We start from the raw sequence: 26292 nt of genomic DNA, 5'->3' as shown, positions 1-26292 counted from the left end.
GAATGTCACTCATTCTGGTGAGCTGAGCAATCATTCATAATGGTGAATAGAGTCAAGTGGTTTTTAAAGATTATAAAGGAGAAAATTTTATGTTCATATGAATGGTACTACATATAGAGCCCTTAATAAAATGGAATATTTTAATAAGTTTCAAGCAAAACATTTAAAAGCTGCTAAATTTACTTGATGACTAAAACCACGAATCATAGAGATTGGTGCCTCTGCTAGTGTCCTGTGTGTCAGTGAGTTTCACTGTTGGGTAACTGGGTTGCTATTCGACTTCATTATAGAATAAATCCAGGTAGTCTTGAGAACCACTGTGTCCCTGTGCTCTAAAATAATTTTTGTCTAATCATATCTTATAAGTATTTTAAAGAGAATATAATGTTCATAAACTGCCTAATGAAATGTTAATGAATTATAATACTTGAAATAATTTTGATTAAGTGGCCCTTATTAAACAGACAATTTTTGTCTTTTTTTGGCATTTCTTTCCCTCTGTTAGGCCGAGCCAACTGGTACTACTTCCGATGCAGCTGTGGACCTCTGTTCATTTAAAAACGTGCAACATCTGGAGCTTCCCAAGGTAAATCTGCTTTGAATTGGTTTGAAATGATGTGAGCACCTTTTATACCAGTGACCCAATTCACTAGTTCTCAGAAGCATGGTCTCTAGACCGGCAACATCAGCATCACCTGGGCTCTCGTTAGAAATGCAGATGTTAGGGCCCACCCAGACCTATTGAATGAGAAATTCTGGGGGTGGACCCACATGTTGAGTTTTTATAAGCCTTCTAGGTGATTCCAGTGCACACAGATGTTTGAGAGTGTCTGTGTTAATTGATACTTTAGCAGGGACTAAGCTTTTTCCTGCGTTTATGATTATCCCAAGGGTGTAGCATTTAGCAGTCTCTCCTTTGATTCATTTACCAAGGATCTGCTATGGAGGAAATAAAAAGAATAAAGAAACAAATTATAGTCTTTGTCCTTCATAAAACTGAAAGCTCAAATAACTAGAAGTTTCCCTGATATCAGTGAAATATTTACTTTTGAAAAGATCTGAATCTTAGGTTCAAATGACCACTTTAAAGAGGTGGTTTGCTGAACAGAAAAGTGCAGCAGGCTCATGCTGGAATGTAGTCTGCGGGTGGTCGAGGGAGAATATTCGCAGAGAAAGCCTTGAAGTGCTCAGGAAGAAGAGGAAGGCCAGCCAGGGGCTGGCATGGAGCAGGGGGATGTTCACTGCAGGCAGGACAAAGAGAAGTGGTCCATGTGCCCCTCTCCAGCTACGAGGCAGTATAGCATGGTGCTCATGAGCCTTGGCCCAAGAATCTGGGTTCAGTCCTTGCTTCATCGTGTGTGTACCTGACCCCATTACGTGATCTTCCTTTGCTTCAGTTTTCTCGCCAGTTAATTGGAGATGATAATATTACTTTTGACCTGATTGTAATGATTAAACGAGCCGTCTGAAAGTCATTGGCATGATACCTGGCATATAGTCAGACTTTGTTAAACATTTAGGGGTGAAAAATTGACTGTTATTCTATTGATTTGGTTTCTTTTTTTTAATAAGTGTGTGCAAAATGGATTGCCCTGGTCGTCCTTACAGTACATTTAAAAGAAATCATTATTACCTGCAGTTTGTGTTGTAGGTAGAAGGAGAAGAGCAGGAGTCAGTAAAGCCTTTTGCTTTTTCTACCAAGAAGTTCATACACTTTAGTCCAGGAAGGAATCCCTTGCTCTCATTTAAGAAAGAAGATACCTTCCTTTTTCCCCTGGTGTTTTCAGATTGAGTTTACTTTTCCTCAAAAATCCAGAAGTATCAGAATTTCTAGCAGTGAACAGTGTAGTCATTTCCCTACAATTTTTGAATCATGAAGCATTAAATATGTGTGCTGGATTCATTATAATGTGGGTTTTTTTTTTAATATAGGTTTATGCTTATCTTTAGAAAAGCCCAAAATAAGATCTTTTTTTACACATATCCTTTCATTGCATTGATCTAATTTATTTATGTAGAGTTTAGAACATCCTAAAATATAATGAGTGCCCAGGAAATGTTGGAGGAATGACCCTGTTAAACAGGTGAAGTACAAGCAGAACACTGTAGTTAGTGGTTGGGCATGGAGACTTACAGCCAAACCTCCTAGGTCAGAGCCCTCCTTTGCCTCTTCTAGGCTGCTGTCTGTGACCTTGGAAAGGGTTCTTAATCTGGACAATTTCCCCTCTACCAAGTGGAGATGATAGTAGTACTCACCTCATAAAGTTGTAGTGAGAATTAAATATATATTGTGTGAAGAGTCCAGTACCTTGCACACCTGTGTAACTACTGTGTTCTTTTTATTGTCATAATTATTAGGAAAGAACAAGCTGGCAGAGAGACGTTTGACTGCTTCCTGGGAACAGTTTTCTCTGATGCTGTCTCCTGCTGCCTTGGGCTACTTAAAGAAGGTGTTCTGTAGATGTTTAATCATCCTAGTCCCCTATTCAGAATCTTTCAAGGACTTTCATTCTCAAACAGATAAATTCAAGTCTCTTGGCTTGGCATTCAGCACTGGAGGGCAAGGGGCAGGGATAGAGGCCCTTCTGAGTGATCTCTGATAAATCACTTGGAAACTTGATCTCATTGGTCCTCACTCCTCTTCTGTAACTGGGGCTGCCCTTATCAAGGCTTACTGTTGGGATTCTTTAAGCTAATAAGCAAGCTGCCTTCATTATGGCAGTCAGTATAAGAGCTAGTCTCTGTCTTTAGCCTCCTGCTGATTTATGCGGCAGGTGTCTATTATGTGCACTTACCTCTCTGAAGTAGTTGCTGTAGGGGAATCAAGAATTTGAAGAAACTTCAGGTTTATTGCCTACAGAAAGCTTCCATTTATATGTAGATTTCAAACAAATCTAAAGCTTGGCTAACTACAGTGTATTTATTGATGAAAGCCAAAGTGAATAAGAATCTTTTATTTATTTTCTTACCCCAAGTTCTATTCTTTTTTTTTATTGGAGTTCAATTTTCAACATATAGCATATCACCCAGTGCTCATCCCATCAAGTGCCCCTCTCAGTGCCCGTCACCCAGTCCCCCATCCCCCCCCCCCCCCCCCCCCCCCCCGCCCACCTCCCTTCCACTACCCATTGTTCCTTTAAAATCAGCTGACATTAGAAGCAGTCAACTGTGGCTTAAAGTGTGGGCCTTAGGAGCCCCTCAGCTTTTCTGGACCTGTTTCCTTGTCTGTAGGAGAGGGAAATAATAAAACCTTTATATTAGAAATCTTTTTGTAAGAATTAAATGAAAGAATCTGTATAAAGCACTTAGTACGGTGTCTCTCCCAACTGGATGGGGGCTCCCAGATATGGGGCAATGATTGTGTGGAAGCCAGTGATGCAGGGGGTTAAAGAATTCACCTGAGGCAGAACAAAGGCAATAGAAGTTTATTGGAAACACAGGAAGCGGTGGGCAGGACAGCAGAGGAGAGGCTGTTTACCATGAGGCAGCGGGTGAGGGCTATTTTAAAAGAGGGAAGGTAAGGAGGTATGCAGAGGTATGAAATTTTTCCTTTTTTGGTAACTGTGCCTAGTGGTAAGGAGCCCATTGGTCAGTTAGGGCCTGTGGATGTTTTGAGGTAGGTGGCCTGATGAGCCAGTCTGTATTCAGCTGGGGAGTGGGGAGAGTCATGGTGGGGCCTTTTCTGCATTCCATTGCTCAAGCCTGTTTGCCTAAAAGCAGCCTACACTTAGCACAGTTCAAGTTATTTTCCTTAATAATTTAACTGTAAGGTTCTGAATGCTTCACAGAATATGTTCTTAAAAACATTCTTTGAGGCAGCCAATGCTAAAAATGAAAGATTAAAAGACACCTGTCCACTCTGAACCCCATTATTAGCTGACTCTAGGAACAAAACTCAAGAAAGCAAAGAAGGGAGAATTAATTCAGCCTTCTAATATCCATACCTCATCTGCAAGTCTTAAAAATACTCTGTATTTTTAAAAAGTATGATTATTTGAAACAATTTAATGACAAAGTCACGTGTGTTATGTTGTTTACTTCTCAGCAACTCTGATTTTTTAAAAAAATTTTCCCCACTTATAATAGTTCTCATAACTTAAAATGAGAGAGTTAGAACTTACATTCTGGTCTTATACCGCCAAGTCCCATTTTTTCCATTCCTTATTTCAGCTTGAGACTGGGGCCCATTTACTTTTCTAAAACACCTATATATTTCTTATAAGAATCTTCTACTTCATTCAGACTGACTCGTATCAAGAGTCCATGGTGGGCACCTGGGTGGCTCAGTGGTTGAGCATCTGCCTTCAGCTCAGGGTGTGATCCTGGGGTTCAGGATCAAGTCCCACATTGGGCTCCCTGTGGGGAGTCTGCTTCTCCCTCTGCCTAAGTCTCTGCCTCTCTCCCTGTGTCTCTCATGAATAAATAAATAAAATCTTAAAAGAGTCCATGGTGATTTATTTTGAGAATTCTTCCCTTCTTGCCTTCGCTTATACCACATGGGGTACCTTCTGCTTTCTTTTAGCCTATCTAAATCCTATATAACTCAAGATCTAGCTTGATCTCATGTCTGTTTATTTTGAAATATTCCTTCAACATTCTGACCTATATAATGTTTACTAGTAAATTCTTCATTTATCTGCCATTTGACCATGGCTGGCTCAAACGTGTCTCTTGCAGAAAACACTCCTGTGGGTAAATTTTCTATATGTCTATATTGCAAACATGTTGAAAAAGAAGAAACTGTTACACTACTTCTATTATCTTACATAGTATGGGATGCCATGGTTCATACTAAGTATGCAGGAGGGAAGAATGGATGAACACTGACATGCTATGCACACAAGGGAAAGATCCAAGTATGGGATAATTTTTATAACTGTTTCAAAATAGAAATTGTAGTACAAGTGCATTTCTAGTTCTGTTTTCACTCCTTAGAAGCTCTCCAGACAGGTTAATTATCTTTTCTGGGGGAAGGAAAAAAAGGAAAGAGTGTAACTGGGGTATAGGTGGGGTAGAGTGGTGCAGAGGGAGAGGGAGAAAGAGAATCTTAAGCAGACTCCAGGCCCAGCACGGAAGCTGACATAAGGCTCCATCTCCTGACCTGAGCTGAAATCAAGACTCAGACTCTTAGCTGACTGAGCCACCCACGAGCCCCGGTTATCTTCTTTTTCTTTTTAATCCCCTTTTTAAAGTGTGAGAATAGAAGTATAAACAGAAAGTTTATAATGTGTATAATCTAAACCCTTAGTGACTAAAATGCTAATTCAATTTATCAGACAAAATACTTTTGATTACAGATTTGTTTTAAAGCACATTTTACCCTAGGAGAGTACCTGTCATCAAAAGCAACCTTACACAACTTTTCAGAGATACGTTTCATGTCCATACTGTTTTATAGGGTCAGAGTCTTCAGATAGCATTAAGAATTTTTCTTCTGTATTTTTGGAGCATCTTCCAACTTCAGAACAGCTCTGCTGATAATCATGGTGGGTTAGCTTCATCCCACTTTTAATTCTTATTCACTTTTTTCTAGCTGTGTAATGATAAAACTGTTACTCCATAAATAAGTTTCCCTAACTTGTTTCACCTTCTCTATATGATGGCGTTTTAGTAACTGGCTCAGAACAGTGTTTCTCAGACCTTTTCTGTTCAGGACAATATGTCCTGTGGCAGCAGTGAGGTGGAGAGCTGAACAGTAAGCTAGGAAACTGCACTCACACCCTCTTACCCTTACTCGTATTTCATCCTGCTCTTCTGATATCAGTAGATTGTCTGTAGCTGTGTATATATGTGTTTATTTTTATAGCATTATATAGCATTGAGCATATTATATATGCAGATGTGTAGCTTATTGTTCCTTTTAGGACCCTGCCTGTTGCTAATAACAAAAACACGTCCTCCTACAGGCTTAGTGGAAGAAGGGGGTTTATGGTCTCAGGTTACTGGGCAGTGATATTCCAGGATAGTTGATCTGTGGCTCAGTCAGTGGTGTCATCAAGAGCCAGTTCTTTTCCTCTCTCTGCACAGCCATCAATGGTCAGGTATATTGCAAGAGTGGTCTTCCTCTCAGTTTTAGAATGGCTGCCAACCATAGTTGGGGGTCACGTGCTACATCTTTCACGTGCAGTTGGGGGCTGGAGGGAAAGTGGCTGTCTCATAATTCTGAGTAAAATTCCTCAAATCCATGCTAGGTGAGCCAGTTCAGCCCGTGCCTACTCCCAAGCTAGGGACTGTGACCATGGAATAGAATTCCTTGGAGTTATTTCTCCACTGTTGCATAAATTACCACAGAATTTAGAAACTTGAAACAATAGACATTTATTATCTCGGTTTCTGTGGGTCAAGGATTTGGGAGCAGTTCAGCTGAGTGGTCTGGTCAGACTCTGTTGTACAGTTTTCCAACACACTGCCAACTGGGCCTGCAGTCATGTGAAAGCTTGAGCAGGGCTAGATCCTCATCCAGGATGGTTTACTTGAATGACTACTGGCAGGAAACCCTGTTTCCTCTCTGTGGTGCTGCTTTCTTGTCTTCATAAGGCTTCCCTCAGAGCAGGTGATCCAAGAGAGCAAGGAAGAAGTCTTGATGCCCTTTGAACATAGTTGTGAAATTGTACACCATTCCTTCTGCTTTATTCTGTATTTTACAATCAGGTAACCCAGTCTAGTGCACATTCAGGACCCCCTTCTTGAAGGGAGGAATATTAAAGGGTTTGTGAGCATATTTTAAAATCACCACCCAAAACATAGGCAGAGAGAGAGAGAGAGAGAGAGAGAGAATGAGCAAGAAAGAGAGCATGCCCCTGTATGTTGTTTGAAGCAGCAAGGGGTGGGCAAGGGGCTGGATATTCTGACAAAAATCTGTGAGCTTGTATGAAGGAATAAGATGAGAATGGTATTAAATAGATAACTAGCAAGTGCCCACTGTACTAATAATGTACTTTCCTGACTATAGATAGGCAATAATAGAATCAAATCTGAGTTGAATACATAGAGTCATTGTAGATGTAGAGTATTTCTTATTCAAACAAATGTTTCTTTATGGTAACAGGAGAGATCATTGGTATAGAAAATCCCAAATAGAGGGTTTAACTAAATCAGGTGTATTTGGCATTGGCATTGGGATTTTGTCTTTTTGGTAGCACATTCACCTCTGGATTCATTAAACCTGATTCTTTCCCCACTGGATCAGGATTCAGGGTATCAAAATCCTGGCAAGTTTAGAAAATGTATCCAAAGTTAATGTAATTCTATCCTGTAGGACAATAAGTAGAAGGAATGCATGTGTAATAATAACACTGTATATAGTGCATCAAGTTTTCAGTCCCTTTCTTATTATACCTGATCCTCACAGCAGTCTCATGGTTGGGCTGTGAGGTCCACTTATAGGTGGGGATTTTTGATAAATACCGTGTAGCACTACAAATGTATTTTCTCTTTCTTGCGATTTTTCTTAGTACCATTTTCTTTTCTGTAGCTTCCTTCATTGTAAGAACATGGTATATAATACATATAACATACAACATGTGTTAATCACCTGTTTGTTATCGGTAAGACTCCCAGCCAACAGCAGGCTCCTTGTAGTTCAACTTTTGAGGAGTCAGAAGTTCTGCATGGATTTTCAGCTGCACATGGGGGACTGCAGCCCCCACATCATTCAAGGGTCAGCCTATTTCCCCCTTTTTAGAGAAGAAAACTGAGATTTACACATGTCATGTGACATATCCAAATTCCTACAGCTAGACAGTAAGTAAGTGAGAACTGAGCTCTGCTCACTCTAAAAGTGCAGTTTTCTCTGCCTTAACCAACGTGTGACTGATAGGAGAGCTGTGGTAGAGAGCGATGCACAGTGACAGTCTGAAAATCATCAAACACAAATAATCTACCTCTGAAAAGCCACAATGCTGATAATCTTTAAAATGCTGATGTGGGCCTCCTCTTGATGTCATTGTCATGACCCTTGATGCCTGATGGCAGGTGTGGACCCCATGTGCACATTTCATAGAAACCATGGTAGAATTTCCTTTCCTCTCTTTGGCTTCACATTTCCCTGTGCAGAAACTGTAATGAAAATGGTTGCTAGCTCTAACCAGAATGAAAATATTCAAAACCCTATTTTAATTTTATTAATGTAAACATTACAGAAATGTAAAAGCTGATACTCTGGAACATTTGGTCTTGATAAAAGAAAATGTGGAAAATATAGACAAAATATGTATCGCTCTCTAAGCTTGGCAGGCTTTCAGCACACGTCTTTGGGCCTAGAGTTGAGAGATTTTCACTCTGTACCAAATCAAAACACAAGTGTCTGGGGAAACAATACTGGGTATTCAGCCCCAGAAAGGACGAGCATGCAGAAGTAATTGTAGTCTGTCTGCTAAGAGAAGAAGGGTGGGATGAAGGGGCCCGTTTTGGTGGTTATTTCTTAGCTGTAGGCCAAAAAGAGGAAGCAAGATACTTTGATTTGGTTTTAAATGACTTATTCCATCGGCCAGTTACACAAAACTGCACTGGCAAATGATGTACATTCAATGAGTTATTGAACGCATTTTGTTCTCTGGATGTTTTGCTGAAGTTACTAGAGATGTGTAACTGGATATATATGATAAATATACTAGAAATAGTAAACATGTGGGAGGAAAGAATACATTTGAATATTTGATAGAAAAGAATTTATTTCCATTAAAAAGTTTAAAAGTTTGCTTATGAAGAGATTTCTATTAGTGAACTTTCAGAATGGCTTCAATCAGTTTTCTAGCCCTTGGATAGAAGATAATATTCAGAAGTCATGGCCACATACTTTTCCTTTGGATCAATTTAATCTGCTTCAGGTTTTCTAAGTTGTTATTATTTCTCTAGGATCAAGGGGGTTTGGGCATTGCTATCACTGAGGAAGACACGCTCAGCGGAGTTGTCATAAAGAGTCTAACCGAGCACGGGGTAGCAGCCAAGGTGAGGCTCTCTTGCTCTCATAAAGTGGTGTAGAAGGGAATTACTTCCATAAAATCACCCCAAATCTTAAATGTTTCCATTTAGGATGGACGGCTCAAAGTCGGAGATCAGATTTTGGCTGTAGATGATGAAGTCGTTGTTGGCTATCCTGTTGAAAAGGTAAGTTTCCAAAAGGAAGCAGATAACACTGTTAACCCATCTATGGGCATGGCTAGGGCGTGTGTGTGTGTGTGTGTGTCTCTGTGTGTGTGATCATAGGGAATTGGAACCATATAGCTATACCAGACAGATTCTAGAAAACAGAGATCATTAAGGAAAAGAAGAGAGTATACAGAAGTTCTTCAGTTTCTTTTTTCTATTTTCTAATCAAATGATGTTAGAGTATTTTCTATTGCCTAGTAAATCCAGTGTCAAGTGGGCATTTTTGATAAATATCATTTCTATTTACCCTTAGAAAAACTTGAAACTTCTAATATAAAAGGTCAACTTAGTGTTAAGACCAAAGAAATTTTCATGAATATTTGCTCCAATAAATATCCACTGTATATATTGCTTTATAAAGAGTCTCAGTCATGAAATGCCTTACTCTCATTGGGATTAACAGTTACCTATGAGTTTCCTTCTCTTCAGAAGTGGTAATACTTAACTAGTAGTCTCACTTACAGCCTTTCATAGCAAGTGCTAGAAAAAAAAGCTGTGTTTCTCTTGAGATTTGGTGTGCAAATGTTTTTATTTCTACATTGGCCAGCAAGAAGCTTAAATCATTTTTTAATTTTTACTTTTTTAATTTAAATTCAGTTTGCCAACGTGTAGTAGAATACCCAGTGCTCATCTTAACATGTGCCCTCCCTAATGCCCATCACTCAGTTACCCCACCCCCCACCTGTCTCCCCTTCTGCAACCCTTTGTTAAACCATTTTTTAAAATTCAGCTTTAATAATTGTCTGGGTTGGACCCTTTAGCCCATATGTCTATGTTCTAACTTTCCATTTGGCTTGACTGTTCTGTTGCATAGTTTTCCTTACCCTGCTTTTAACATAAGTGTTTCCATTTTATTAAAAGTGTCTGTGTAAGCTGTTTCAGATTCTTAGTAGAATCAAGAAATGGGTAAAATACCCCGTCTATCTTCTAAGTTTGTGGGGATTCAGACAAATGGGCGAGATTAATTAAAAATGTCAAAAATTGAAAACCTGATGCTTATATAAAAAAGGATATGGTCACTACTAGACTTCTAATAGGAATTCACTGTGGCCTTAATCAATATCAGGCAAGTGAGAAACCTTAAGTTCTGATAAGGAAAATGATTCCAGCTATAACAGTGACTTACTAATGTGCTTCTGAATTTTGTTTCCCTACCACACCAACACCCTGCCAGTTTATTAGCCTTTTGAAAACAGCAAAGACAACAGTGAAACTTAGCATTCGTGCTGAGAATCGCGACCCTCAGGCTGTGGCTTCAGCAGCGGGTGCAGCCAGCGGAGAACAGAAGAGCAGCTCCTTGGCTCTGATGGCCCCATCTTCTGGCTCCCCAGAACCAGAGTCCATCCCAAGTAAGGGCCAGTCTCCCATGATTCCTGCTTGTGTGGCACACCCAAACCCAACAGCAGGTTCCTCGGGAGCCTGCTGCCTGTATGTCACTCACTGTGTGACAGGCCCCAGTCAGGGAACACTTTGGTGAAGATATGGTATAAAGACAGGGGCTCCTGAAGAAAGATCACTGGACTGTTAGGGCACCTGTGTGCTACACGTTAATCTCCCAGAGGGCCTTAGGCAACCCATCCACCGGCTCTGAGACTCGGCTTCTTCTGAGCGGTACTCTTTACTCTCTGAGTATCTTTTGTTGAAGGTTCCTGTGATTCCAGGCATTTGACTAATGAAGTAACATCATTTTGAATATTCTTTTTTTATATTGAGCAAGTAATTTAACTTCTTTCAAGCCTCAGTATTCTAATCTGTAAAATTGATACAGTGATGCCACTTTACCAATAGAGTCCACAGTGCCTGGCATTACAAGAAACTCTTAAAAATAATGGTCATTGCTATAATAAGCATAATTGATCTGAGGTCTGTCATTTAGGTGAAATAGATCCTGTTAAAATAGATGAAATGGTTGTATGTGGACCATGGAATGAGACGTGTGTGTCATTAAAATGCCAGTCCAGTAAATTGAGGCTAATTATTCCTTTAAGCTACTTTTTGACAAAAATTACACTAGTGTTTAATAAGACAGCAAATTTCAAGCTTCGTAGCATTGAGAAAAGTACTTAAACACGTAGACTTTTTCTGCTATGGGAGGAAAAAATATCTCTTTCGGCCTCCAAACGGAAACACTAAGTTCTTTTGACAGGTTTTAAAGGAAATAGCAGTTTAAAACGTATGTAATATAGTTAGACAAAAAAGTCTTAAAGTAATACATATCTGATAAAAGTAATCCTTTATTTAGAAAGACTGGGTAATTCACTGAAATGTTAAAAGGTTTTACAGAAATTGTCTCCTTTTTCAATTTTATGTTGTTCCCAAAATAGCATTGTCTATAAAAATACGAAATGCTAAATGAAAATGTAACAGAAAAGAAAATATCTTACACCTGCTCTTACCATTTCAGGAGCAAGAATTATTAGTCTGTCTCTGATTTTCTAAAAAGAGATCCTCTTGCCTAAAGCTACTCAACAAGTGTCTCAGCTTTTTCAAAGCATGACATGTACTGTATGCTCTTTGGTATATCATAAAGCATATGATATGAAGACTATCATAAAACAATGTGTGAAATTATATTCTCCTTGTTTTCTCATAATCTATTCTTATCTCTTCAATCCTGAGCATATATGCATCAGAATTTAATATCTGAGTTTATAAAACATCGAGACATGCAAAGAAAGAAACTGCACATGAGTCTCACTTCATGTTTTATAAACTCAGATATTAAATACAGTTGTACATGTGCACAGATTTGATTACGTAAGAGGAGATACCCTAGGATAAGAAAAGGAAACCAAAACCAAAACATAAAAAACCTTGAAATGCAGGCGCCATGAGCGGAATTACTGATGTACTTTGTGTTTTGTGGTCTTCCCAGAATGTGTTTTGAGATTACTGCCACGTATTTCACTTCTAAGTTTTACAAATCATAATTTCATCAGAAGTTTTTTGGCTCTAGTGAAATGTAGAATCTCAGCATGAAACTAGAGGCTCACTTCAACTCTCTGCTTTTATTCCTTTATATGTATTCTCTCTAGCAATTTAGAAAAGATGCCATAGTGCAAAAGGTAACTTTGTACCTGCCGCCCTAAATTAATGACTAGTTAATCATTTTGTTTGATATTTTAAAAATATAACTAAAAGATTAAAGTAAATCCAAAGTCTTCTTTGTCTCTAATCTTGGACCCTTTTTCTGCTCCATCCTCCACAGGCAACCAGTGGGATGAGTTTGATGTCTATACCATCTAATCAATTTGTATTTGTATTTCATTTCATTTTAAATTTATTCTTAGGTACAAGCAGGTCATCAACACCAGCGATCTTTGCTTCTGATCCTGCGACCTGCCCCATTATACCAGGCTGTGAAACAACAATTGAAATTTCCAAAGGGCGCACAGGGCTGGGCCTGAGCATTGTTGGAGGGTCTGACACTCTGCTGGTGAGGACACCACCCCCAGATGCTTCAGATACACAGATAGCCTCTTCAGTGGGCCCTGAAAGAGAACTGTCAGGGAGATTTCTATCAGTTTTATTAAATGAAACATGAAGGCTTAGAAAAATGCACCATCCTTTGTTATTTTAATCTGTAGAGCAAATACCAAAAATTGAGTGCTGAGACTTTCATTTTGAGTCCGTGAATATTGACTCAATAAGATAGACTTGTGGTTGTGACCTTTAGGTTCAAAACATTTCTGTTTGTTTACCAGTCTTTGCCATGTTTTAATTTATCTTTTACTGACTGGATATAGTGGGGTTGATCCATATCGAGAGGAGTCTGAAAACTGGATAAATTATAGACAAAATTTTCTAAAAGTCAAAAGGCTTTTAAAATCTAATTGCTGCATTTGTGGATAGGAAAATGATGTGTATCTATTGATTTCATTTGCATATAGGAAGGGTGATGTATATCCATTGTGTGTGTGTGTGTGTGTGTGTGTGTGTGTGTATGATTTATGTGTTTCATAATTTTTTCTTTAAACTTCCCTCTCGTTAGAAAGATATATAAACTTCTTTGAGCCTTAAAAAAAAAAAAACTTCTTTGAGCCTTGTAGCAAAAATTGCATTACACTTTCCTTTAATTTTTTTGTGACTCACTATGGATCCAGTGAGTATATAACCCACCATTATCTTTAAAAGTACAGTATGTTTTGACTTTATTCCTGCTCACCAGTCCTAGGGAGGATGAGCTAAAGTATGAGTATGTTTTGTCTGGGCCCTTAGGGTGCCATTATTATCCATGAAGTTTATGAAGAAGGAGCGGCATGTAAAGATGGAAGACTCTGGGCTGGAGATCAGATTTTAGAGGTAACAGAATACTTCTAATAAAGAAAAGGTTACTCTGGGGAGGGTGGTCTCTGTTTCTTTGTTTCTTTCACTCTCTCTTTGCTCGCTCTTTCTTTGACTCCCCTGGCTCCTCACAGTGCCCCATTTCTGTACAGGTGAACGGAATTGACTTGAGAAAGGCCACCCATGATGAAGCAATAAATGTCCTGAGACAGACCCCACAAAGAGTACGCCTAACACTCTACAGAGATGAGGCCCCATACAAAGAGGAAGATGTGTATGACACCCTTACCATTGAGCTGCAGAAGAAGCCAGGGAAAGGCCTTGGATTAAGTATTGTTGGGAAAAGGTATGACTGAAGAGGGCAAACCTCATGACCTTTAGTAAATGATGAGTTTTGGTTCTTTGAAAGAAAAATCACAGTTGTTGTATCTTTATCAGCTGCTGGTGTTCTGTGGATGGCTCTTGTTAGCCCACTCAGTAATGGAGCATCAAAAGACCTCACTTTTGAACTTTTCAAGTTCGTATTTTGGGGGCTCTTGAGGCTACTAGACAAAAAACGATTTGATATTTCTTGAGCACCTTCAGTTCTAGGGAACAAAGTTAAATAAGACATGGTTCCTGACCTCAAAAAACTCATGGTTTGGTCAACGAGAATTAAATATGTTCTTACAACAAAGGATTCTGTTGATAAGTGACAGAAACATATTATGGAGGAGTCTAGGCAGCAGAGCAAAAGGAGACCAGTGATTCTATTTGAGAAAGGAGATTAGAGAAACTTCTCAGGTAATAGATGCCTAAGCTGAGGCTGAAAATGATTAGTGATAGTTGGTCTATTTGCAGGGAGCAGAGGATTTTCTGGGGAGAAGGATTGGCTCAAACATAAACATGCCATCAGAAGAAAACAGAAAGTAAGAGGCCGAGGTGGTAAATTGGTGAATATATATATAAATTTAGTATCTAATTTATTTAAATATTTATAAATAAGTAATATTAACAAACATATAATCCAGTAAGTTCCAACGCCTTTATTCTAAAGATGGGAAAGCAGAGGATCAGATGGTGAAATGGTGCCCTTGAAGTCTTGACCTTGGCAAGAAGTGACACAATTGCATTTTCACTATGCACTTCTACTTAACAGTTGTCTTTGTATCTCAGCAAGAAGATGCTGAGTTGTCTGTAGTTTCATGAATGAAAGGAAGATTGGAATAAGATTACCATTTGTTTATTTTTCATAAATCCATCTTGCATACAAGTTAGATCCATAATAAAATAAAAGACATCATGGGAATGGTACTTAAATAGTTTCAGTGAGAGGTACGTATTATTTATTTTCAAGAACATTTAATGACATTAATGATAATACCAACATATATATGTAGCCTCAGGTCAGTATTCATTCAGGGTTTTGTTATGGTGTAGAAAGGACAATAGACTTAGCACCCAAAACTGGCGGTTAAGTCGCATTTTTGCTGTGTAGTAACTGTGTGACCCATAAAGTGAGTAAACAGTAGTAGCCACTTCAGCTCACAGTACATAATGGTTGAAGAATAAATATGCTTGTGAAAGATATTTACTCCATGAAATACTATAAGACATAAGCTATTATTATCACAGAAAATAATTCTAATAATGTTGCCCCTGTGTTGCTGAAAACAGACTTTCTAAAGTCACAAAGATGGAGGTCAAGTTTTCAGTTAAAAATGTTAGTTTTAAAAAAGTTTTCCAATATATAAACACTCTACCTTATGGTGGAGAAAAAATGGTGATGTTGAAACTCAAAACTATGTTTACAGAAATGATACCGGAGTATTTGTGTCAGACATTGTCAAAGGAGGGATTGCAGATGCTGATGGAAGACTGGTGCAGGGAGACCAGATATTAACAGTGAACGGAGAAGATGTCCGTAACGCCACCCAGGAAGCTGTGGCTGCTTTGCTAAAGGTAAAGATCAAGTGCCAGAAAGGACTTCGTATAGTAGTATGGAAGAAGGAAGAGATACTACATGGGCTACCATGGTCAAATAAGCACTGAATCCTCTTTATTTAAAAGTGTTATCTCAAGTAAGACACATTTTTAAGTACGATGCCATATTTTAGTGAAATAAAATATTTTATGCCAAATAAAAGACTTTTCAAGGTAGACATCCATTAAGGTCACACAGCTAGTAAATCACACAGTAGGATTTAAACCAGCATGTCTAACTCCAAGAGCCAAGAATCACAAAATACCTCATTGTGCTTTCACCTTAGACTGTATAGTATTTTTTGCATGCCTGTGATTTATTTGTTAGAGGTCACAAGGAAGTTGTCTTCAGTCCTAATTTTATGTTGCTAGCAATATGGCTTATTTTAATATTGTGTCTTAGGTCTCTTCAGGTACAGTGTGGCCATAGAGAGTTTGCCCAGTTATCTAAGCTGTTGTGGTGGTCATGGCTGTCTTACTGTTTCTCTTTTGTTTTTTAAGCCCCGAGTTACTTAGTACATTTGGCCTATCTAAACCAGTATGTTTCATGAGATAGTTGCTCAATTCCCAATTTCTCTTTTCCTTGGTAGAAACAGTCTCCATGTAAATCATGAGGTCATAACAGACACTAGGTATTGCTGCTGCTGCTGCTTGCCGTCATTCTTTTTTATGTTTTAGAAAAGCCTCTTTCTTTTTTTTTAAGATTTTATTTATTTATTCATGAGAGACACAGAGAGAGAGGTAGAGACACAGGCAGAGAGAGAAGCAGGCTCCATGCAGGGAGCCCGATGCAGGACTCGATCCCAGATCCCAGGATCATGACCTGAGCCAAAGGCAGACGCTCAAACCACTGAGCTACCCAGGCGTCCCTGGAAAGGCCTCTTTCCACAAAGAATTGAAGGTATCCTTGACTGTGGAAATCCCAAAAGGAGGATGCCTTTACAATCTAATCTTAAGGAGTGTATGTACTCCCGAAGATGATTGTAGCATCTTATTGAAGCATTTTCATAAAACAACCACTCCCGTAGTGTTCCCTAGGCACAGTGACCTTGGAAGTTGGAAGAATCAAAGCCGGTCCATTCCATTCAGAGAGGAGGCCTTCTCAAAGCAGCCAGGTGGGTAGCTGTGCGGTTCATCAGGGTGATGCAGTCCACATGCCAGAGGAACTCCGAGATGGCCCTGCTGGTACTGTGTACACAGGTCCCGCCCTCTGGCAGAGGGCAGAGTGAGGTGTGGAGTCTGGGATGGGGAAGACCAACAAGTGAGTGTGGGCAGTGAACAAGGTATAGCTCTTGAATAGTTTGTAAGTCTTCCTAAGGAGCTTAATTTCAACCATTTTTCTTTTCTTTTTCCATAATTATATAAGTTAACTGATTAATATATGTAGAGCCTACCAAGGTGATATATTTTTAAAGTATTTTTTAACAAACACTTATCAGTTTTAAACGGAAAAAAATCCCATGTAAGGTGAACTATAGAAGCTCACCACTATGTATGAAGCTCACCTCCATGTATGTTCAGGATTGCTGGCCAGCCCCTCTCTTTAGTTGGGTCTTCTGATGACAGAAGCCCATTTTCATCAGCCAGTGTTTAAAGACTCTTTACTCACCCCTTCAACACTGCCATTCATTTCCTGTTGACTTGCCCTAATTTTACAGTTTTTTCATAAGCCCCAGTCTATGTACAACATCCATTTAAATTTAGGATTAGCTTGAATGAAATAAAATCCACTAAAATTTTAGGTGCTTTGGAATCAATCTCATTCATTCTTTTAGCCTCAATTTATTTATGTCCCTAGGCAAATTCTCCCATAAAAAAAGTCAATAGAAACTGTTTAATTTGCCCTTCAAATTATCAGATGCCACTGTTACTTAATAGATATTTCTCTCTAGATACATTAAAAGAACTGAATTCTGAAATAAGTGGTATTTAGGGGATATTATTACTTCAAAACGTTCTAAAATAATTGTTGTGTATTTTAGATGAGCGAAGGCAGCCTGTCATCATTCACTTTTCCACTTTCTGGATCCAGTACATCTGAGTCACTAGAAAGTAGCCTGAAGAAGAATGCATGTAAGATTGGTTTGATATTTTAAGCATGATTACTGGTTTGAGTTTTAGTAACCAACACTGATTTTTTTCCTCTGTCTCTGAGCTCTCTTTCCCCAAATTATTTCATACCCTAATATGGGTGCAGAGGTATGTGTTGGCAAAAATTCTGAACAGTACGAAGCTGCATCTTTGTTGTCTGGCAGATTTCTCATTTGTTGTTTTTTCTACATGATATACAAAACATTAGAATCAGGATTCTGTAATTTTTTCTTACTAAGCAGACTGGTGTAATTAATTTTTATTTCCTTTTCTGTTTATTCTAACACCAATAATTCAGAAGATTCCATTAAGTGAAGCCTTCTTTTTCCATGAAGATGCAAAAATTTTGATTGAGAAAGTCAGTATGATTCTCCTGTGTTTTAATTACATGAAATCATGATGCAGAGTGTTTTTTGGCTTGAAGCTTTGGTTGAAAGTTATTCAAATTGAAGAACTAACCATATGGCAATCTCTGTTTGCATTGTGACTAATATTCTAGAAATTTAGCTACTTAAGTCCATGAATTCCTTTTAATGTGTCCATGACTATTTTTCTCAGCTGTGCACATGTATCTTTCAACCCAAAGCCTATTCTGCTCTTGACTCATTCAAAGTGGATTATGTAGTTATATAATCAACGATTGAAATAAGAAGGAAGAAATGGGATGGTGTGCACATTTTTCCAAAATAAAGATTCCCTATGTGAGACAGATTTAATCATGCGTACTGGCAACTTTGAGCACGCTCTTTCAAAAAAAAATAATAATGTATCTCATTTAGTCCCATTCCAGCTTTGACTGAAATTTAATTGAATATGAAAATACTTTAATAACCATATTTTTCACCCTTTACAGTGGCATCTGAAATACAAGGATTAAGAACAGTTGAAATAAAAAAGGTAACTTGGGGAAGAGAAAACCATATAAACTCTGTTGACCTCAGAGGCATCTGCATATATATTTTCCTATTAGCTGTCTTACGATTTTACTGTATCATCAGAAAACTTATGCACTGTATACAGTGGAAATATCACAATACAGTCTTCACTGAATTTCCTGGTCACAGAACCTTGTATGAAAAATCATTGTTGGCATATCCTGTGTTGCCAAAAATGGCATCCACCCAACCCTACACAATGTTGTCCCACCTCCCACCTCTCACTTGTCACACAGAGAACCAAACCTCTGCCTTCCATGAATGTTTCTTACTCTCATGAAACATTCCCCTGACAGCAGTACACATGAGAGAACGTAAAAGCAGCTACGGTGTATTGCACCTTTGCTATCTGCTGATCATTCTTGTAGCTGCCTCATGTTATCATTGGCTCATGTAATCTCTGCAGCCTTCGGTAGGGGCTGCTCTGATCTCCGTTTTGTCATTGAAGGTCTAGGAAGAGGGCTGAACTTGGTCAGTCCCACTATTTCTAAGTGTGGGTCCCCGGCATTAATACAGATCTTTCTGATTCCAAAATTGGGTCTTTCACTTCATTCACATACCTGCTTTTCATCAACCTCACAGCATGATTTTCACTTAAAGTGTTTTGATTTCTTTTATTTCCTGGACAGATGCTTATTTTCCTAAGTCACAGTAAGGACCTGTGTCAAATGAAGTAATGTAGTTTTCTTGAGTCTCATTTTCCTCACACCTCAGAGACCTGAGTTGCCATAGGATATTGGGCCAAAGAAACCAAACATCAATTTAAAATGCCACATTGACCAAAATATTTTAATCTCTTGCATGGCAGGGGCCTGCTGACTCACTGGGAATCAGCATTGCTGGAGGAGTGGGCAGCCCACTTGGTGATGTTCCTATATTTATTGCAATGATGCACCCAAATGGAGTTGCAGCTCAGACCCAAAAACTCAGAGTAAGTTCTGCTAATAACCCTGGCAGCCCTTGCAAGTCTGGCAAAAGTTTTCATAAACCCTTTGAACCTTGTCCCTTGTTGTAGGGAGGTTTGAATATCTATATCTGCTTTTAAATCTGCTAATCCCTTGGGATCCCTGGGTGGCACAGCGGTTTAGCACCTGCCTTTGGCCCAGGATGCGATCCTGGAGACCCGGGATCGAATCCCATGTCGGGCTCCCGGTGCATGGAGCCTGCTTCTCCCTCTGCCTATGTCTCTGCCTCTCTCTCTCTCTCTCTCTCTCTCTCTGTGACTATCATAAATAAATAAAAATTAAAAAAAAACATCTGCTAATCCCACCACAGCAGAGCTTGCTTTGAGTAAAGGTAAAGAAAATGAAGAGAGGAGAATTGACAAGTCAATGATATGGAAGATCTGTCGTTTCTTGGTATTTTTTACTTGTGTGCAACTCAGTGAGAGAAGTTAAAACAAAGTGTTTCACAACACTTTGAAATGAGATGAAATGTTTTCCTTACATGTGTCACTGGTTTAAATGCCAATTTAACTTTATTGAATTGAAGACTATCATTTTGTTGCAATTGATCATCAATTTTACAGAAAATTGGGGCACCTGGCTGGCTCAGTCGGTTAAGCATCTGCCTTCAGCTCAGGTCATGATCTCGGGGTCCTGGGATTGAGCTCTGAGATGACCTCGCTACTCAGTGGGGAGTTTGCTTCTCTCTCTCCCTCTCTCCCCTCCCCAACCCTGCTTATGCTCAGTTTCTCTTTCTCTCTCAAATAAATAAGTGAAATCTTTAAAAAATTTTTTGCAGAAGTTTAATATCAATGTGACCTTCATTGTAAAAATATACAAAACTTACTTCACAGTTGAGGGATTATGCTAATGCAGGGCCCTATTTTTGCTAACTGCCCAGTTCTGAAATCATGTGAATATTTCATTAAAGTCTCTATGAAGTAAAATCTGCATGGCCTCATGTGTCACAAAGGGCCTCAAAACTTAACCACCTCTTAGTTTCATCCCTAAACTGAAAATGGTTCAGTCCCTTTTGATATCTGAACTTGTGACTGACTGACACTTAAACATTGATTGTTGCATGTACCAAAAAACTTTTCTGTGCAGGATTGATAGTGAATACTTTGGTCTTTGTGGGACAAATGGGTCTCTGTTATATCGACTCAGCTCTGCCCTGTGAAGGCAATGAATAAGACAGCTGTCTTCCATCCAAACTCTGTCAACAAAAATAAGCAGTGGGCCAAAGTTGGCCTAGAGTTCCAGATAACATGTATAATTATAGTGTCCAAAGACATTCTAGTTCTTAAGGGGTAGCAGATATTTTATTCTTCAATAGGAAGCAATGTCTTACCCAGGAGAAATGAAGAGAAGGGAAGAGTGATTTTCCACCTGCCCCCAGAGACTACTGAACTCAAACATTATGTACAGCTTCTTTTTATAATTGCTACTTCTTGAAATTATTGGCTTCCTTGGTTATATTTCAGTTGCTGAGAGCAATGTGTATGTGATGTGCAAGGTAGAGAAGGAAATCTCGTTCAGGTGTCAGGGTCTCACTCTCTGTGGCTGCTTTAACAGATGCCTGATTCCTTGTCTCCCTTGCAGGTTGGGGATCGGATTGTCACTATCTGTGGCACTTCCACTGAGGGCATGACTCACACCCAAGCAGTTAACTTACTGAAAAATGCCCCTGGCTCCATTGAAATGCAGGTAAAATTCGCACTCAAGCACTCTTCCCAATATGGGTAGCTTGAGGACACATAAGCTTTAGCATTAAGGAAGTAAAAGTGCTTAATATTACTACTGATGTTATTTTATTTAGTAAGTCCCTTGAACATAAATGATTACATTGAGAGTTCCAAGAAAGTGTGTAAAAAACATTTTATCTTGATGTGTTTATTGTTTCATGCTTTATATCTAAAGGAAAAAAACCCCACAAGGTCTTAGCAGTAAATGATTAATTGCTAGAGGGTTAAATGGTGTGAGTGGCTCTGTATTCTAAAGATCCTTAAAAAATAATTACATATGAGACCATGTTTGAAAAACATCAAACTTTGTAGAACTGAATTATTCAGATATTTTTACTGTCAGTGGAAGAGGCCTCTGGACCTTGTGAAATTTCTATTTGGTTGTATATCAGGTTAACAGAAATGATTAAGTGAACAGTAAAGTACATGTCTTAATCCTGTAGCTATTTTTGAAGAACAATTACTGATGTCTCTCTAGCCACACAAACGTGTTTCTCTCTTTCTGTTTCTCCCATGTACAGGTGGTTGCTGGAGGAGATGTGAGTGTGGTCACAGGTCATCAGCAAGAGCCTGCCAGTTCTAGTCTTTCTTTCACTGCGCTGACATCAAGCAGTATATTTCAGGATGATTTAGGGTGAGTCCATGTATTATGGTTTCTGTGTCCCTACCACTTACAAAAAGGTGTAAAAACGGGATGAGGTATGAAGATATGAAAACCAAGTGTTTCTGAACTGTTAAGTAATTATGGGATGGATTTAGTTTATTGAACATAGCTAGATAGCATGCTGTTCACCTTCCCACGTTTTTTGGCTCTGAGTTTTTGGGGGAATATTTTAGTCTGGACCTCATTACCCTGTGTGACATGGAACAGATCAAACCTATCCTTTTTAAATTTCACATTGCCAACTCATTTAATAGATCATCCTTTTGATTAAAAAGTTTATAGCTCCCCAGTTGTACACAAGAATTGGGATATAAAGAGAGGGGAAGAGAGGGAAATATTAGAATTTTTAAATAATTTGAGGCAGCCTTTACATTGCTAGATAATAGATTTTTCTCTCTGAGCTTGGGAGTACTGATGTATGACTTATTTAATGGTAGTCCTCTGTGCCGTAGTCTTCTTCCTTTAAACTGTAAAAAGAATATGCAAGCATTCAATGAGAACATGTCATGAACGTGTTAGTTTAGGGGAACTATAAATGAGTAATAGAATTAGGGTGTTAAAATAGGATTTTGTTGGATTAAGTAAATTTAAAATACTGAGCATAGCCTGCACCGACAGTTCAAGCTCCCCAAAATACTCATAGTATACTCGCTGTCAGTAGAATTGAGATTTATAGTGGTTCTAGGTGGATGTCAGATAATCCGTAATTTACAGATTTGACTTTAAAAATCAGAAACCTCTTCTTTTTTTCTTCCCTTTCCTCTAGACCTCCTCAGTGTAAATCTATTACACTAGACCGAGGACCAGATGGCTTAGGCTTCAGTATAGTAGGAGGGTATGGCAGCCCTCATGGAGACTTACCCATTTACGTTAAAACAGTGTTTGCGAAGGTAAGCTTGCACATTTTAACCACCCCCTTCCCCCCCGAAACATTCATTAATAGTGGTCAGCAGCTGGCTTATTAGTTTATGGCCTGAGGTAATGCCAAATGGTTAACAGTTGATCATTTTCTTTTGGAACTCCCTTCAGGAACAGGTCATTAAATATTTTTGTCCAATTTGAGGTTTAGTTATATTTAAAGGAAAATAGGCTCAAATTGAAATTCCATGGGAACTCTTGACAATACGCAACAAAAATAGTAATGGACTTTAGTTAGACAGTAAGGGCTGATTTTTTTGTCCTTGGAAAACAGGTTGCCTATGATTGAATGTCTTTTGAAAACGGGACATTTTAAATGTGTAAGCTGTAGAGTGCTGGCATTTCTTTTTCTTTGTGTTTCTTCTGTTGTGGAATATAAAATAGACGTGGAAAAGTACATAAAATAGTTCTGCAGGTTAAATAACTAATAGGGCATTTATTTTACAGTTTAATTTTATTGCATAAAATAGAAAATATTACAACTGAAAAAATTGCAGAATATCCAGAAGCTCTGTCACCTGCAGTAAATCAGCTATTTATAATCAGGGAATTCAAATTTTGAAGAAAATTGTGTTTAGTTGAAATGGTACAATAAGTATTCTATTTTAAGGATATTTAGAATAAGAATAAACTTATTGCAACATTGGTGAAGCTGTTAAAATAATTCAAACCCATATAATTATCGTTAATATGTTCTTTAGACACTTTTCAGGAGCCACAAAATTGGACATAATTTCCTACAGGAGAAAATCTGGAATCTCAAGATTTTACAGTGCAAAGGATCAAACCTTATGGCCGACCTATTAAACAGTTTGATACAGGGCTTTAGATTAGCACTGTAGTCCTTTAAAGTGCCTACCTATGGAGGTTTTAATTCCATTATTTTGAAAAAGAATTATTATTTTTAACTAACTTAAAGTGCTGTATCTACAGCAACCTAGTTAAAGGCTTAATTTATGAGATTTTTTAAAAGCCATTGGTATGTCCAAAAATACAAACAGCATTTGTCAGTGAATAGAAGAGTCATGCAGTCCTTTTCCTCAGCCTTGGAACAATTTATTTAAGGCATGCTAGTTAGAACATATTTTAAGAATTTCATCATTATGGATTCCTCATTAACTTTTCCATATTTTTAATCTTATATTTAATTGCATAATTGCCTACTATAAGCATGCCTTAAGATGGGATTCTTTTTCAAATAGCAATGTCTGTGTTTAATCTTAATCATTTGAGGCCCATAAGAAATATGAAGACCCCCCCCCCCCCACCAATACCCTTGGGAAGTAAAGAACAAGCAGCTCAAGCAGCCTATTCAAAGCCACAGAAAGAATTACAGTTAGACTTAGCACCACTTGCATCCTGCCCTGCCCTGCACTTGTCAATGTGCATGTGGGCTTTATGCTTCTGCAGACCTTTGCCTCCATGCCCTGATGCCCTTGTCCTGTAAAACTGCTTTTGTTCCTGTCTAATCCTTTGTCTTCTTCTGTAGGCCTTCTTTACAGGATAAAAAATCCTGGATTCTATGAAATCATTCCTGCTAGGCAAATTCCCAAATATTCTTTATTAATTTGAGTTCTCACCAACTGCTGTGCTGAACAGCCAAGAACCATCCAACTAATCTATTGACTGCTAAATTCTCTCTGAAATTGTAATCTTAGTGCCGAAACCATTTAGGAGCAAGACCTCCTTTGTGTCTGTTCATCATTGCTTAATGGCTGTGGAGCACCCGTGGAGCACCCAGAGCAATGTGTGTGTACATGCAGAGCAATTTACATTCTTGTTTAGATCTTTTTCTGTTGTGTAGCTGCAAGGCAGCATTTTTTGAGAAGCAAACAAGCCTACTTTATAATTGCAGGGAGCAGCCTCCGAAGACGGGCGTCTAAAAAGGGGTGATCAGATCATTGCTGTCAATGGGCAGAGTCTGGAAGGGGTAACCCATGAAGAAGCTGTTGCCATCCTTAAGCGGACTAAAGGAACTGTCACTTTGATGGTTCTCTCCTGAATTTACTGCAGAGTGGGGCCAACTCAACAACCCCTTGCTCACATCCCACACTGTGAAGAGAATGGAACTGGTCTTGTGGATGACTTTCCCTGCATCATCTTCATCAGGCTCTTCAGAACTCTAGGGGGAAAGTATCATTTAAGTTTGTTTTTCTCATGTGGAAATTATTTTCTTACAAGCTAGCATCATTTTTCCTTTCTCCTTAGATTCTTGTGAACCTAAACTCAAAGGGATGGACTGTGTGCATAGGTGAATCCAGTCTTTCTTTGTAAAGATGTCTGACATTTTGTAGTCGCATGTGAAGAAATTAGGTGCTGACCTGGTTAGTAGAGAACGAGAGAAATAATTCTAAAGCTAACCTAAGAGAAATGGCTTTAGTAAATTAGGGTGAGAATGAAAATAGAAAATAAGGAAGAAAATCTCAAGTTTTTTTTTAAATGCTTCATTTTATCCCCATTTCTAACTAGAAAAGAAAATAAAACATTTTTTCTATTGAAAATCTTTAAAAACACTCTCAGTATCTAAATTATTTGAGTATTATAGAAAAATTGTATCTCCCCACCTTTAATATACACATACATATTTTCATCCAAAAATGAGTTTCTAAGACTGAGTAAATAGTGATTATATGAAGCAGTGTCCCTAAATTGGTAAAGAACACATTTGATGTGAATCTTGATGTTCATTTTTATTTTTGACCTGTTATAAAATATTTTCATGTTTCTGTAAGTAAAATGGTGATGCCACCCACCATTGACTATAGTTTCTCTAGAAAGCAGGCATGCTAACCATGGAAGAACATAGAAGTCTCTCAGAATCTTTAATGCTGGTTTTAACCGATGCAACACTAAAAATGTGTTAGCGTGCTGTGCAATTGGTTTTCAATTACTATTAATCTTAATGACAGAGAAAAAAGCAATGTGTTAGTAATTATTTTGGTTGTGTGCCATTAGTAAATTGATAGAAAAATTAAGGGGATTAACATAACTTCATTTCATTGCCTTATATTAACATCTTATAATACAATAGTTTAAGACTAAAGGAAACAGATGGAGCTGTTTATTGAGACAACTGGTGAGGAATTATCATGTGTTCATTCCCATTTTAGAGCGTGAAACTCCTACATTAGAATATATAAAGTCACTTTAAATATTATCTATATTTGTAACAGAAGTAGTGTACAGATATTTTATTACAGCACTTTTGTGTAAACGCAGAATTGAAGTGAATAAATAACAAGTTTCATGGTGCACAAATAAACGGGCGTATTTTTTTTGTTCTTTTTATTGGAAAAAAGGCTTCATTAGGTTGTTCAAGATTTACAATTTAAAATTGGTTTTTATCATGTCTAACTGAACATATGGTGTCCATAGTTACAACCAGAGGAACTTTGGACAGCATCATTATGAAAAGCTCTGTTTCTTACATCCAGGATTTTTACTAATACTGAAGTGTGCCCTGCCTGTATTTGTTTTTCTGAGATGCTATATTAATGTAGTAATATTGTAAATTGTTCTTGGGGGTAGTCAAGACCTAAAGTGAGTTCAGATAGAAAAATTAATATAAATAATAGATGAGAAAAGTATGATTTGAACAC

General features: G+C 38.2%; 1 protein-coding gene across 15 annotated transcripts in view; it reads left to right on the top strand.

Moving 5' to 3' along the window:
* MPDZ (multiple PDZ domain crumbs cell polarity complex component) overlaps positions 1-25955 on the top strand; it is a 161222-nt gene extending 135267 nt beyond the window's left edge. For all 15 annotated transcript variants that reach the window (XM_072841364.1, XM_072841369.1, XM_072841367.1 and 12 more), the window contains 16 exons: positions 506-586; positions 8857-8949; positions 9034-9108; positions 10325-10499; positions 12441-12586; positions 13369-13452; positions 13587-13780; positions 15228-15375; positions 16425-16511; positions 17379-17469; positions 18341-18384; positions 19231-19353; positions 20969-21073; positions 21633-21745; positions 22542-22665; positions 24549-25955. In XM_072841364.1, the coding sequence (XP_072697465.1) occupies positions 506-586; positions 8857-8949; positions 9034-9108; positions 10325-10499; positions 12441-12586; positions 13369-13452; positions 13587-13780; positions 15228-15375; positions 16425-16511; positions 17379-17469; positions 18341-18384; positions 19231-19353; positions 20969-21073; positions 21633-21745; positions 22542-22665; positions 24549-24695 (1830 nt within the window). In that variant the 3' untranslated portion in view covers positions 24696-25955. The remainder of the gene's footprint in view (positions 1-505; positions 587-8856; positions 8950-9033; positions 9109-10324; positions 10500-12440; positions 12587-13368; positions 13453-13586; positions 13781-15227; positions 15376-16424; positions 16512-17378; positions 17470-18340; positions 18385-19230; positions 19354-20968; positions 21074-21632; positions 21746-22541; positions 22666-24548) is intronic.
* Positions 25956-26292: the final 337 nt, after the last annotated feature.

Source organism: Canis lupus, chromosome 10, assembly GCF_048164855.1.
Source record: "Canis lupus baileyi chromosome 10, mCanLup2.hap1, whole genome shotgun sequence".
Lineage (NCBI taxonomy): Eukaryota > Metazoa > Chordata > Mammalia > Carnivora > Canidae > Canis > Canis lupus.
This window is presented reverse-complemented; position numbering and strand designations above follow the sequence as displayed.